The sequence below is a fragment of the Citrus sinensis genome, chromosome 4 (assembly GCF_022201045.2).
Source record: "Citrus sinensis cultivar Valencia sweet orange chromosome 4, DVS_A1.0, whole genome shotgun sequence".
NCBI classification, from domain to species: domain Eukaryota; kingdom Viridiplantae; phylum Streptophyta; class Magnoliopsida; order Sapindales; family Rutaceae; genus Citrus; species Citrus sinensis.
Genome location: NC_068559.1, coordinates 17499888 through 17514110, shown reverse-complemented (window position 1 = coordinate 17514110; position 14223 = coordinate 17499888). Strand labels below are relative to the sequence as shown.

Below are 14223 nucleotides of genomic sequence, written 5' to 3'. Positions count from 1 at the left end.
CCGAGTAATGTTCTTATTTAATTTTATTTTTTTTCTTAATAATTTTATTTTTTTAATTTATGTATAATATAATTAATCATCTAAAATCTAAGCAATACGAAATTTTTTTAACAATAGCAAATTACGACCCACAACTGTGGTTGGGATTGATATAATCAATCATCTAAAATCTAATCGACGTAAAGTTTTCTAATAATAACAAATTACAGTAAATAACACATAATTAAATTGGTTGACACATTCTCTCTTAAGTTAAGAAAGTCTCCCCATGTGGCTGTAGAGTTTATTATGATATTTTATGTGTTGGACCTATGTTGGATTTTACATATTGAATTTTGAGTTTTAATTGTTGGACTTATAATATACAAAGAAAAGCAATAATAAATTATGGATTATTCATCCATGGAAAATTATTTCTTTTTTTTAATTATCCGAAAAATTGTACAAGCAACAATTGATGCCAACTCCATGCTAACTAGTGCACGTTTGATGTCTAAATAGCTTAAAAATAAAATTAACTTAATAAATTTGGCACCATTCACAGTTTCACATTATGAAAAAAAGTTAACATAAATTTTTTGAAAAGGAGATAGAAATCCTTGACTATTTAATGATAGAAAAGCATTTATATGCTTAATAAATACTGATTTATAAGGTTACGAGTTTCATTGTTTCAAAAATGAAAAAAAAAATCGAGTACAAACGATGCAGCAAAATCCGTGAACCGGGCTCAAAAAATATAGGCACAGAGAACCGGTTAACCCGGCGATGTCATCAAAACCCAAAATCCGGTTTTGAAATCGGCTCGGATTTCATTTGAAAGATTTGCCCTACGATTCAAAACCGTCATCTCTCTTTCGCCTTTTCTATCATATCCCTCTCTCTAATCTGATCTCTTTCTTTAAAACTCTACATTTTGAGTTCATGATAAATTGCACTGACTTTAAAATTCGATGCCACATTGAGATTTAAAACGACATCGTTTTCTCCAGACGGAGGATTTAGTTAATTTGTCGATCAGTAGCATGGCGATAAACAGCGAAACATCGGCTATGGAAATTGACGATAAAAAATCCAGCAATTCCGATCAGATCGGTTCCAAATTCTCTATCAACGGTTAGCATTTCACCAAACAATAGAAAAAATAAATCTGTTTTATATTTAAAAAAATTGACGTTATTTTTATATTTATTTATTTTTTGGAGCTACAGTGCTGCAGCTTCTCAAGTCTGCTCAGATGCAGCATGGATTGCGGCATGGCGACTACACTCGCTATCGGTACTTATATTGATGATATTTTTATTTTAGATATTTTAACAATGTTGAAATTATTTTTATTAGTTTAGGAATTGTGAAATTTGTTTTATATTGTGAATTTAAAATTGATTGGATTAAATGTCAAATACAGGAGGTATTGCACTGCTAGGTTGAGGAGGCTTTATAAATCCTTGAAATTTACCCATGGCCGTGGTAAATATACACGAAAGGCCATTACTGAATCCACCGTCACTGAAGTGAGGTGTGTCTCATTTATTCGTCTTTTTCTTTTTGGTTTATGCTTTATTTCATTCTCATTGTAATCGGCTTCAACAGAATCAAATGCTACTAATCGTATGTTTATAAGTTATAAATGCTATGCCTCTGCTTAAATTTGAAACGACAGCAGTTATAGTGTTTGCCACAAACATTCATATTTACTCGCCAGATAATATTAACCTATCATCCGTCGATCATACTTGATAGTTAGCGTTTCCAATCTCAATCCCAAGCATATCCAAAGAATGTTTGTTGGCAATTTGGTTGCTTTGATGTGTAAGACATAACCAAAGGTTGGGATTACATAATTTGGTTGAGATTGGTTGCTCTCTTTACTTATCTTGATATATGAATCGGATTAAGTCTTAAAAAGATAATCGTCACTAAAGGGTCTTTTGTTGAAATTTAAGTGTTTTCCTTTAATTTCTTTAGACATGCAAACTTGATTTCTTTACTTGTGAAACTTGAGATATGAATGGGATTAAGTCAAATAAAATATTATCATAATTAATGGGACGTTTGTTGAAGTTCAAGTTTATATTTCTTTTCCTTTAATTTTATGAAACTAGCAAACTTAAATTAATGGAGCATGGTGTTGCTTGTTTTATTGATTAAATAGAACCTTGTTTTGTGGCTTATAATTTATAAAAGAACATCTACTGGAGTTTGAAAGAGAGAAAAACTTCAACTTATTTGTAGTCTGTTTATGTTTAACATTTAGTGTTATTTGATTCAAATTAGGTTTCTTCATCTGGTTCTTTATACGGCAGAGAGAGCTTGGAGCCATGCCATGGAGAAAAGACAGCTTCCAGATGGCCCTAACGCACGGCAACGCATCTATTTGATTGGAAGACTGAGGAAAGCAGTCAAATGGGCCACCCTGTTCTCGAATTTGTGTGCTATCAAGGCAGACCCAAGAACATCTTTGGAAGCTGAGGTTTGTCTGTAATAAGCTTGTTTTGGGCTGCTTATGTGATGGCTGTTAGTAGGACACAGAGAAAAAGAAAGTAGTTATACCTTTTTCCTGAACAATAATGTTTCTTTAGTGCAAATCATGTATGTGTGGATAGAGTGAGTGCATTGTTTCCATGAACTCCTGGGAAATCACTTTTCTTCTTACTTTGTGTTGTGACAGTGGTAATTTTTGTTCAAATGGTTTTTGTGGAGCTTTCAGGGACTTTATTATTCAGTCATTGTACTGATGAGATAAGTTTATAAACTATTTGCTAGGTACATCTGTGCATATTTTGTTGGAAAGTTATAAAGAGTTTATATTTAGTCTTCCTTTTGTTGGATGCACTAATGACATTGAGTGGCTGCTATGTAGTGGTACGCTGATAGCGAAAACAGGAGGCCCTTGTGGCAGTTTCTTATCACTGCATCCAATGGCCTTTTAAATTTTTGATGGCTATCGCTTTTTTGAAATGGAATTTGACATGTGTGTGATAGGACTTAAAAATGTTGTATATAGTACTCAATTTTCTTCTTTAAAAATGCGTGAAGAACATTGGGATTACTAAATAAATGTATTGTCTTGGTTATGCACGATATTTTTCTTAGTGTGTATCAGTGGATGGGGCTTGTGCCTTGTGGGCATTAGAGACTGAAACTAAAGGTTTATCTCTCATGTCATCTTTTGAGAAGCCATTTTAAGGGAGCTGACTCCAAGCATAAGCCTAGTCTTTATTTGGTTATGAGTTTGCCCTATTACAAGGCATTTTTCAATGATCAAATTTTTAGCCCCTTACTTTGAGGTATGTATGAGATTAAGAAGTCATTCAAGGCTTGTCTGATTTTCATGCAAGGCTTGTGTATTCCTGACCTATTTCCCACCATTATGCATTTAATCAATTAGTTGATTATTGTATTACAGCTGAGTTATTATGTATTCCAAATGCTTCAGTACTCCTAGTTAAAATTCTGATTGCCTTAAGATTATTCCCATTGTCCCTTTTTAATTTGCTATTATTTGTTTTATTCACCTTGTTTTGTTTTTAATTTGTAGGCTTATGCTTCCTACATGAAAGGGAATTTGTTGTTTGAACAAGATCAGAATTGGGAAACTGCATTAAAGAATTTCAAAAGTGCCAGGTTAATCCTTGTCTCTGGAACATGATATATGGACATCATTGGTTGTTGCCTTTCCATAAACAATATATCCTTTGTCTCACTGTGATCAGTGAATTTCGATTTAGGTACTGATTAGAAGTCCTTGATTGTAGATAAATAAGCGTATTTTGACCAGTTTCTTATTAAAAAAAAAAGCGTATTTTGACTGCTTCAGGGATTCATGTTATGAATTCTTGTGATATTTTCTTTTTTGAGTCCGCCTTTTTTCGTCTTTATTTCCTCACTTTTTGTTTGATTTCTCATACTGATTGCTGTGGTTTAATAAACCAGGAAGCTAGACTAACTATTCTTTCTTCATACTGATGGGATTTTATTCTGCTGCTTTTGTTAATAATCTTTAGGGCTGTGTATGAAGAACTTGGGAAATATGGAGATGTAGAAAATCAAGTTTTATGCCGGGAGCGAGTTGAGGAGCTAGAACCTAGCATCCGCTACTGCCTACATAAAATTGGTGAATCAAATGTAAAAACCTCTGAACTTTTACAAATCGGCGAGATGGAAGGTCCTGCACTAGATCTTTTCAAATCAAAGTTGGAGGTAAGTTTGAATACTGTAAACAGAACAAGTCATATGCTGAGATGAGTGCTGATGCTTTCATTCTCTTGTTGCAGGCTGTTATGGCAGAGGCAAGGTCTCAACAGGCTGCATCCCTGACTGAGTTTCACTGGCTTGGCCATAGATTTCCAATATCCAATGCAAAGACTCGGGTCGCCATTTTAAAAGGTTGATTATTTGTTTCCTTTGATAATGATTCACAGGCAGCATAGTACAGTTTGTTGCTTAGGTCTGCTGTCATCTCTTATAGTCTTATTGTTCTCCGGGTGAATTTGCTTTTCTCAAATGTAGTACAAGAGATCTTAGAGCTCCTGAATTTATCAACTAGTAATTAATGAGGTAGATGAAATCTATTTAACTTACAGGTTTCTTGAAGCTAACTAATTGCAAGGTACTTGGAATAGTTTTTGCCTTGATTGATGCTATTTCAATTATCAGCAAACTGGCTTCCAGTGGATGGTGATGATTAGAAAAGTGTTTTCACTTGTCCTCTGGGGTATTGAATATCTTTTTTGACTAGGGAAATTTTTTTAGGGAAAGGTGATATTAAATATATCATTGTTATTAGGGGGTGCTCGGTCAAAAAATACCAATCCTTGTTTGTCTGTTACATTTTTGAAGGGTATACATGCTTCTCTATTCTATGCTACAATCTCATAGTATTGTTCTATCATGCTTCCAATATAGTTGGACAATATTTTGGGTGGGGACAGGACAAATATGGTTCTATGGTCTTGAATTTGAGCATTGAGTATATTGTCATGTCCTCTGGGTATACTAAGTCTTTAATAATTCAAGCAGTTCATGAATTTAATTATTAAATGAAAAATGCTGCTGTTCTGTTTCCTACCCAAATTGAAAAACCAATTATAAAGCTGATGCCAAGTCTGTAAGCCTTGTGTACTTTTTACCCTTGAACCTATTCTTATGTGTTTGTTGTTTGTTTCCTTTCGATGCAGTCTGCACTTTTGTTCGGTTAATTAAACTCTAGCAAATTAGTGGCAGTTGCATATTGGTTGAAAATCTTGTTTATGCATCATTCATTCTATTAGTGAATGATGATATCCCTCCAGGTCATTGTGGCAAATTCTGTGAAATGTTTCTGAAGTTTCGTCATCAGTCATATGCTGTTTAGTCCAAACAAGGTCTCATGTTCTGATTCAAATGACATGTTTTTCAGCTCAAGAATTGGAGAAGGATTTACATGTTAAAGCAGCGGATTCCCTACCTGCAGAGAAAAAGCTAGTCATCTTTGATAAAATTTTTACTGCATACCATGAAGCCAGGAGCTGCATTCGTAGTGACTTGGTATGGAACATTAACCAATTGTTTCTTATTCATAATGATAAAAGATGATATCCTTGTACTTTTATGCTTGAGTTTTTATTGGTGATGTCGCTGGTTTTTTCCCCGCTCTTTAACTTGTGTGTACAATTCATTTCTTCTTTTTGACTGATATTCCTGACCTGATGTCTATTATAGGCAAGTGCAGGCAATGCCGAAAATGTAAAAGATGACTTATTTGGCCTTGACAAAGCTGTTAGTGCTGTACTAGGGCAACGTACCATTGAGCGGAATCAGTTGTTGGTTAGCATTGTGAAGGGTAAACTCACAAAGCAACGTGATGACAAAACTGGGAAAGTTACCAAGCCTGAAGAACTTGTTCGCTTATATGATCTCTTATTACAGGTTAACAGTCTTTCTATATGTATGCATTCTTGTTATGCCTTTATTCATGAAAAGATGCTGGGATGAGTTTGCTAGTTGCTGCTACCTGAGAGCTGATAGCTAATTTCTCTGTAATTGATGTTATATGTAACAGAACACTGCTGATCTATCTGATTATGTTATTTGTAACAGAATACAGCTGATCTATCTGATTTAGTTAGTTCTGGAAGAGAGAGAAAACCTGAAGAAGTAAAATTTGCTGAAGAGTGTGAGCTTAAAAGTTTAGCATTCCGTGCTGAAAGGTATGATTCTTTATAATTCTTTGTTGTTCGCTTGGACTGAACTCTTTTTAATTAAATTGCTTCATCTACTAGTACAACTGTGGATCACACTAATGTCTTCTTAAGTTAATCCTTCCAATTTGTGTTGGGCGAGTTATGCCTTGATTTGCAATTTATTTTTCAAATCTTGCTGTGCCTTTTAGTTTGGGTAAGTTTGGAGCCCTTGTCATTTCCAACTAAAACCTTGGTTAGGTTCTTCTCACCTTCTTCAGTGCTACACGTCTTCTAATGTGTCATTTTCAGTATTGTCTGTATGTTGCCATCACTCTGGTCTACATCCTGTCCATAGATGTTCATCTTGTTAGAATTCTTTGCTATGGTAGAAAATGCACATCATATTTGTTTGGGGTTTTGCTGGAAGAACCTGTAACCTGTGTTACATGTCCTTGTTGACTTTCTATGAGGATTGTTTAGCTAATTCTTTATAAAATCTGTTATAAGGGCATCAAGGATGCCTGGCTTTGTTGCCACATTTTTCTGGGAACAAAGCCAAGTAGATTGAATATATAAAAATTTCCAAAAGGTGAACAAGACGTCCGCTAGCCCCAAAAACAACTTAAGAATTTACAAATTAGAGAGTATCTCCAATAAGAATGTTTCAGATGTTGATACTGTTTAGCCCATCCAAGACAAAAACCTTTCCAAAAGACAAAAGCTACCTACCTTAAAATTCCTCCTCAATTTAAATGTATTTGAAAAAAGAGAGTACCTTGAAATTCCATTGAAACTAAGGCACAAAGAGACATTCTGTTAAGAACTGTTTTAAAATTCGTGAGGTATAATAATTAATGTTCCTTTCTTCCCAGAAAAATGGTATAGAAGTTTTGTCTCTTTCCTTTATCCCCTTGAAGTTTACTATTTTGTCCAATGTGAATCAGATTAATAAATTTTTTATTATATACCGGTTTCTCAAATCTTTTCTTTGCTTGAGGTTGGGGTTAGGGGGTTTTGTCCGTTTGCTGGGGAGTGGGCCTTGTTGTCTTCATCATCATTTATGATTTCCTTCTTGCCTAGATGATGGATGATCCAGGTTCTCACATATCTCCAGGAGTATTTTATTTATAATTGATTTGGTTGTCAAGGAATGTTCCTAAGTCCTATTAAGTCATTGGACTCTGTACTTCTTGCAGGTGCTTTTACTTGGCCAGATCATATAGTTTGGCTGGAAAGAGAACAGAAGCTTATGCATTATACTGTCGTGCCCGTTCTCATGCCGAAAATGCCCTAAAGGATTTTCAACGCATGGCCAACAGCGATCAGGTTCGTCTATACCTTTCAAAGTAGTTTCAGAGATTGTTTTGCTTCCTCAAAAAGCATTATGACTTGCTTCCTAAATATCAAAAGGTCCTTGATGATTCTTAACTAAGTGCACGTGCATATATTGATGCTTATATGCCTTATATTCTCGGTATTTACAATTTTCTTCAAGTTACAGTAGAAAAGAGATTCTTAATGTTCGCAACTTTCTGTAAGTGACTCCTTATTTCAGGACAGATAACCTAGTTGCATAATCCTACACTTTTTAAATGATTTTTTTTTTCTTTTGGGCATGTTGGGAATTGATGCTAAATCTTTTCTGTTTCCTTTTTCATTTTGCAGATGATGATCGAAGAGTTGAAGACATTATGCAAGGAGTGCAGATCTAATAGTTGCATAGAACATGCGAAGGGGATTATGGTGGAGGAGAAGGCTTCGGAAAATTTGTCGAATAAAATCTCTACGGTATCGATAAGTGGTACTGGAAAGAAGGTACTGCATAGCCTTCATCTTCTTTCATTCCTAAGAAATAAATATGACATCTGTTAACCATGTATTTTATTTTAACTAGAAGCTTAAAGCAGCTTATCCTTATTTAGTTAAGCTGATTTAGTCTGTGCTTACATACTGGGAGTTGCTTTTCTATAGGAGGGAGAGAAAATTGATTCATACTATTTTCTTTTATTTATGTCTTTTACTATTTAATTTGTTAGCATGAGTATAATAAGCATCTATAAATTGTGCTTATATTGGAGTATATTATCATATATCCTTGCATTGGTTTGACTCATTTCTTCGTAAGTCTTTTCAGGTGGATAAATTTCTTCTTGAGAAACTTGATGTGTATGAGTCCGCTGTTGGTGATTCAAATGTGAAAGGTGCTGCACGCATTGAGGCCTTCCCCCCAGCATTCCAATCAATAGCTCGGAATCCAATTGTTCTTGACCTTGCCTACAATTTTATTGATTTCCCATCTCTTGAGAATAGGATGAAGAAAGACAGAAAGGGCTTCATTAGTAGGTTATGGCGATGAGTTTCCTTGATGAGGTTTCTACTTATTACCCCAGCTGAAAGAAGATACGAGAACACATGAAAGATCAGAAATCTAGTTTTGTTGAGTTTTCGGATAGTGTATCTCCATATGAAAAGCGGAAAAATTTTGGCAATGTACTTAGCCATTGCTTCTTACCTCATAATTCTTTAGAATTCTGGGATGAGACTGTTTTCAAACGTTTTTGGCTCATTAAATTTCAGGAATCAGCAACCAAGTTGACATAGGTAAAGCTAACTTTGTCCTCCCTTATACTTTGGCTGTGGAGATAATTGAGAAAACAATTTTTTGTTTCACTTCTTTCTTGTGATGAAATCCATCTTTTTGAAATGGGATTTTTATTGCTATTTATTTATTCATTTACTTATTTTTATTTTAGTGGGTTTCCTGAGACCATCCAATTTCTCATAGGACCTTTGAGCAACAAGCATCTGTGGATTTTAGCTCTGGCTTTCCTCATTAATACCAATAGGGATTGATTTCAAGCATCTAATTGTAAACTATCTGTTCTTGGCAAATGGTTGCCGAGTATAAGCCGTCACAAAGTGCTCAGATTTTCTGTTATTCTCAGTGCTGAAGAAATCCTGTCTAGGCTCCCCCGATTCTGCGGTAGAAAGGAATGTTACCAAGTTGGTTGGCTTTGATGAATGTGACAGGAAGTAATATTGATTTTACGGTTACTCCATCATGTTATTTGTGAACGTTTTCGGATGGGTTACTGAAATCGGAGGTATTATTACTTCTCTGAAATTTGACTTCAGGAATCCCTCTTACCCCAAGAGCACTTGGAAAAGGTGCAAGAATCCCATCAAGCGCACACCTTTTGCTATCAACCTTGAGACGTTTCCGTATTCTGATTACTACGAGCAGAGTTACGGCATCATGTATGTGCTCCAACGTCATTTCTCTACCCCGGAATGCTTTGTAGTGGTGAGCATCTAGTAACAATTTCTAACATGGGACATCTTTGTTGCAGAAAAAGACTTTCTTTCTAGTTTGTACTAAGGGTAATTTTTAAGGACCTCCCCTGAGATTTAGCCTATTAACACCTAGATAGAATGTATTGATATAATTACGGAAACCTCTCATGCTGTTATTTAGAAGTTAAGTTTACTGTTAGTGGATTTTTAAAATTACTAAAATATTCTTCTCACCAAAATAATAAATGATTAAATATAGCTTTGAGAATCGATGGGTATAGGTTTGGCTGGAATCACAAAACACAAAAAGATAAAAGAGCGCTGTTATATGCCCCGCACTTAATCTCGAATTTGCACCCTGAATTTGCCAAAACGCTGCGTTTTAAAACGGTCACTTTTTCTTTTTAATTGCAGCTGTGCAGCAGGTGTGTGAGTTTTAAAACGGTCACTTAAACCGAATGACGTCGCTTCTTCAATTCATTGCAGCAACACTAACAGCAGCAAGACTTCTTGTTGTATTCCAACAAGACTTGGGCACTTGTTGTATTCAATTCATTGCAGCAATTTCACACACACACATATTAGCAGCAACAAGTGCCCAAGATAATAAAAAACAATCAGGAGTTCACACACACAAAAAAAAAAATTGCAACAACAATTCGAACACCAACTCCAACACTAGTAACACTTCCAGCAAAAAAAAATCCAGCCGCAACAACTCCAGCATTAATTCCAGCACCAGTAACGCTTCCAGCAAAAAAAATTCCAGCAGCAACAACCTGGCCAAGGGGAGCCGTGTGGCGCTTTGTGAGTGGATGAGGAGGGAGAGAAGTTGACCCGGTTTGACCTGCAAACCCGACCTGACCCGCAAACGTGACCCCGTTGGATTTCACGATCCTGACCACTCTACCAGCCGATCAAGGTATTGATATGAAGCTTGGAAGCCGGCCGTCGTTTCCATGCCATCCTCGCCGCCGAAAACCAACAGGAACACCGACGATTTAGCTTGAAAGAACCGCGGCTCCAACCACCTTCGTCGTCGTCGATTTCGTCGGAGTTTGGACGCACCACCGCTTGAGTTCTACTCCCTCGATCGCGTGATGGCGGTGGTCCATCGTCTGTGGGCTCCTCCGTCGTCTGTGCCGGTTGTTCGCGCGACCGTTGGGTGATTGCTATTTGTGGGCGTGATTGCTATTTGTGTTGGAGTCTGTGATTTGTCAAAAGGAAAGTAAGAGAGTGTGTGAGTGTGGTTTCTGATGCAGATTAAATTGAGAACGGTGCATTTTCAATTTAATCAAAACAACGTCGTTTTTCTAATTCGGGGCGCGACTCGGGATTAAATTCAGGGGAAATAGCTTTTTCCAAGATAAAAAAAAATCATTTATGTAAAGTAATTGACAAGTTAACTATAAAAAATTCCCTAACACTGAAATAATTCCTTAGTAAAATATTATCAAGTATCAAAGTAATTAACTGCATCAGAATCAACAAATTGTTTGAAAACCCACTTCAACAAAATGCATGTTGGCGGTGTATTGGGCTTAAAGAGAATTTCGTTTGCGAGATCTAATTGGGTTGAACATGGCCGCAAGTGCGGGATGAAATTTATGGCTGTTGAGATGTTTTGAGGTCGGAGCTGCACGAGGGTTGGTTGAGGGGATGGACGGCGACAAAATGGAACCATCACCGATGGCAGAAATCACTGTAGTGGTATGCGGCGTGAGAAGCCGCGAGCTAGGGTTTTGAGGGCTGTGTGTGGTTGAGTTTTGGGATATCAGAGGTTGCTGCATGGTATTGGGGTGGCTCAAGGGTGATGGCGGATGGGTGGCATCAGCAACGGCCAAAGGGGCACTGCCGGTGTGGGGGTTGTGAGACAAAACCCATCTTCTTGGGTTAATGCTTGGTGGTGGATGCGACTGATTCAGAGGCTCCCGTCACCGGCGTTGGTCACCAGCGTTGGTCACCGGCATGAAGAGGACTCTGGCAATGGCAAAACACCACCATCGACCGCCTATGGAGCCATAACTGGTTGGTCACGTTCGGTCAACATCAGGCAAATCAGTCAAAATTGTATTGATCTAGTAAAAAAATATTTTGAATTTTAAATATGATTTTACACATTTACCCTCCTATACTGATGCCAGACGTATTTTTATGCTAACGACAAAGGAAATATCTGTAATTACATCAATACATTATATCTAAGTGTTAATACATCAAATTTCAAGGGAGGTCTTTAAAAATTACACTTTGTACTAGGTATTATAGGGTGAAAATATTTAAACTTACTAAATTACTTTTAAACTCTTTATTTTTTTAATTAAATTTTTATATTTTTGAAATACATGTCAAGCAATTTACCATTAAGGACAAAATAATATACTTTTTTTGAGACACAATTAATATTAAGTTTAACTAAAACAATTTTACTTCCTCTACCCATCTTATTTATTTGTTATTTACTATCAACTTAATTTAACTATATTTTCACAAATAGAATTCGATCTAGAATATGTGTGGAGGAAAGAACTCAATTAGAGTTATCTTTTTCAATTAGTAGAAATGTTTAACACAAGTTTTTGTTTTAATTTCATTTCATAACTGGGGATGTACATATATTGTGTATAGGGTGGGCATGAGTTGGTTTGGGTTGAATTTCAAGTCAACCCAAACCAAACCATAAAAATTTGGATCCAACCCAAACCAACCCAAATATTTTTAACCCAACCAAAACCAAACCATTTGGGTTTAGTTTGAATTTTATTATCAAAATAATTTTTATTTTAATAAAATTTAATTATATCAAAATTATAATAATTATTAATTGTTATTAATTATTAAATTGATATTAAAATATAAAAAAATATAGTGGATAAAAATTATAAATTTTACAATAACTTAATCCTTAAATTAAAGAATACTAGAAAATCAAAATAAAGTTTAATCACAAAAATTATTATTTCTCAATAAATAAGAATGTACACTTTAATAATAAATTTTCACAAACATGACATTAACAATCTAATAATAAATTTTGCCACTTGTTATTTATTTAATTATGCAATATTTATTTTTATTTATCGTTTTGGTAGTTTTGCGTTATGTTGTCTACTTATATACTTAATTTTAGGGAGATTGCTAGTTTCCCCCCTACAGTAATCAACATATATTATTTTTCCCCCTTCTGTTTTTATAATGGCCAAAAAACCCCATAATAGTGTAAGTTTACAATATTACCCTTATTTTCAACTACTCTTTTATTTATATTTATTATAAATTAAATAAATCACATGAATAGAAACTAAATAAAAAATAAAGCATTAAAAATAAGAAATATATGTTTTGATATGAACAAAAAAATTAATAATAAAAATTTTTTATACTTATTTATTTTGTGAAAATTTTCTTATAATAAATATATAAGAAAATTATTAGTAAAATGATAAAAAAATTATTATAAGAAAACTTGAATGACAAATAAAAATTTATTATAAGATAAATAATAAAATATTTTACCTATACTTTTTACATTTAATTTTAAAATATTACAAAATGTTTATTATAAGAAAATGTTCACAAAATAAATAATTACAAGAAAAAATTTTATTATTAATTTTTTTGCTCATATCAAAACATATATTTCTTGTTTTAATACTTAATTTTTTTATTTAGTTTCTATTCATGTAATTTATTTAATTTATGATAAATGTAAATAAAAGAGTAGTTAAAAATAAGGGTAATATTATAAACTTATGTTGTCAGGGGGATTTTTGGCCATTTAAAAACAGAAAGTGGGTAAATGATATATGTTAATTTAAATTTATTTTTACTGTTATATTTATTTTCTAACTGTTGACAATTGATTACGCCGTAAAAAATTTAATGGTGGCCTTTCACTTATTTGTGTTCATTTATTTTGTTTTCATTTATTTCATTTGAAAATTTTGAGTGTTAGGGTCTTGTCCATGACCCGTGGGTAAACTATACCCATCCCATAATGAAATTGTTTTCTATATAAAACTCACATTTAACCCATTTTCATAATTTACCCAACCCAAATCATTTAATTTAGTTTGGATTTGGGTAAACCCATGGGTTGTGGGTTTATGCCCACCCCTAATTGTGTATGTATGATAATAGTTTCTTCACCATATATGTTATAACTTTCCAACTCTCATATTTGTTTGATTGTTTCTCTCTCAATGGATATTTGTTATGAAATATTTCAATGGATACAATTTTTTGCAAAAACAGTAAAAGCAGGATTAAGAAACTTTGAGCACGAACATTAAACATCAATCCCCACTTAATTGTTCTGATTTAACATCAATGCTTATTTGGTACGAAATTGAAAGCTTTGTAGACTATTTAGCCAACACGGATGCTTTTAAATGATTTTGGTGGGTGTTCATAGAAAATCACAGAATTATTTTGAAGTTACATGTTATAATGGGGCTAGTTTTGGTATAACAAGAGGTGTAGAAAGTAGAATTTTAACTTTTAAATCGAAGCAAAGGGTGTGCTGAGTAACGGGGTGTTCATAGAAAATTGTTTCCCACCCATTATTATATTAACTCTTGACGATTCCCCATAAATTCTCGGAGCTGGCTAAGTTACGGATTCTGTAACTTACAGATCCAGCTTTAACCAACTCCCATACACACCCATTTGCTGGCTTTTCTCTCTCCTCAGGACATGTGTGCTCTTCTCATTGGGTGTGTATGTTACAGATTCTGTAACATAGCAACCTCCTAAATTCCCATAT

The 14223-nt window shown here is 34.4% G+C and overlaps 1 protein-coding gene and 1 long non-coding RNA gene across 5 annotated transcripts; one reads left to right on the top strand and one right to left on the bottom strand.

Annotated features, from left to right (window-relative positions):
- The first annotated feature begins 799 nt into the window (after positions 1-799).
- LOC102628161 (uncharacterized) lies at positions 800-9722 on the top strand. 4 transcript variants are annotated; one of them, XR_008054126.1, is made up of 14 exons: positions 800-1116; positions 1212-1278; positions 1409-1519; positions 2278-2473; positions 3542-3627; positions 4008-4203; positions 4278-4389; positions 5402-5529; positions 5704-5910; positions 6082-6191; positions 7361-7490; positions 7830-7979; positions 8290-8765; positions 8950-9722. XR_008054126.1 is itself a non-coding variant. In XM_052439589.1 (13 exons), the coding sequence occupies exons 1-13, from the start codon at positions 1026-1028 to the stop codon at positions 8518-8520; spliced, it is 1815 nt and encodes a 604-aa protein (XP_052295549.1). In that variant the 5' UTR covers positions 800-1025; the 3' UTR covers positions 8521-8834. The 4 variants fall into 4 exon arrangements, 2 of the variants coding, with proteins under 2 accessions (XP_052295549.1, XP_006485098.1); XR_008054125.1 differs by having other exon boundaries at positions 8918-9722; XM_052439589.1 differs by lacking the exon at positions 8950-9722 and having other exon boundaries at positions 8290-8834.
- Positions 9723-9907: 185 nt separating this feature from the next.
- LOC102628653 (uncharacterized) lies at positions 9908-11542 on the bottom strand. Its single transcript, XR_371307.4, has 2 exons — positions 10967-11542; positions 9908-10665 (listed from the first exon to the last, which is right to left on the bottom strand). It is a non-coding gene; the product is annotated as an uncharacterized LOC102628653 (long non-coding RNA).
- Positions 11543-14223: the final 2681 nt, after the last annotated feature.

What these genes read in the sequence shown, in the direction of transcription:
- LOC102628161 (XM_052439589.1), top strand. Translation starts at nt 1,026, where the DNA reads ATGGCGATAAACAGCGAAACATCGGCTATGGAAATTGACGATAAAAAA. An exon ending in GCTGCATTCGTAGTGACTTG is followed by an intron (nt 5,530 to 5,703) that starts GTATGGAACATT and finishes TGTCTATTATAG; the next exon opens with GCAAGTGCAGGCAATGCCGA. An exon ending in TTAGCATTCCGTGCTGAAAG is followed by an intron (nt 6,192 to 7,360) that starts GTATGATTCTTT and finishes TACTTCTTGCAG; the next exon opens with GTGCTTTTACTTGGCCAGAT.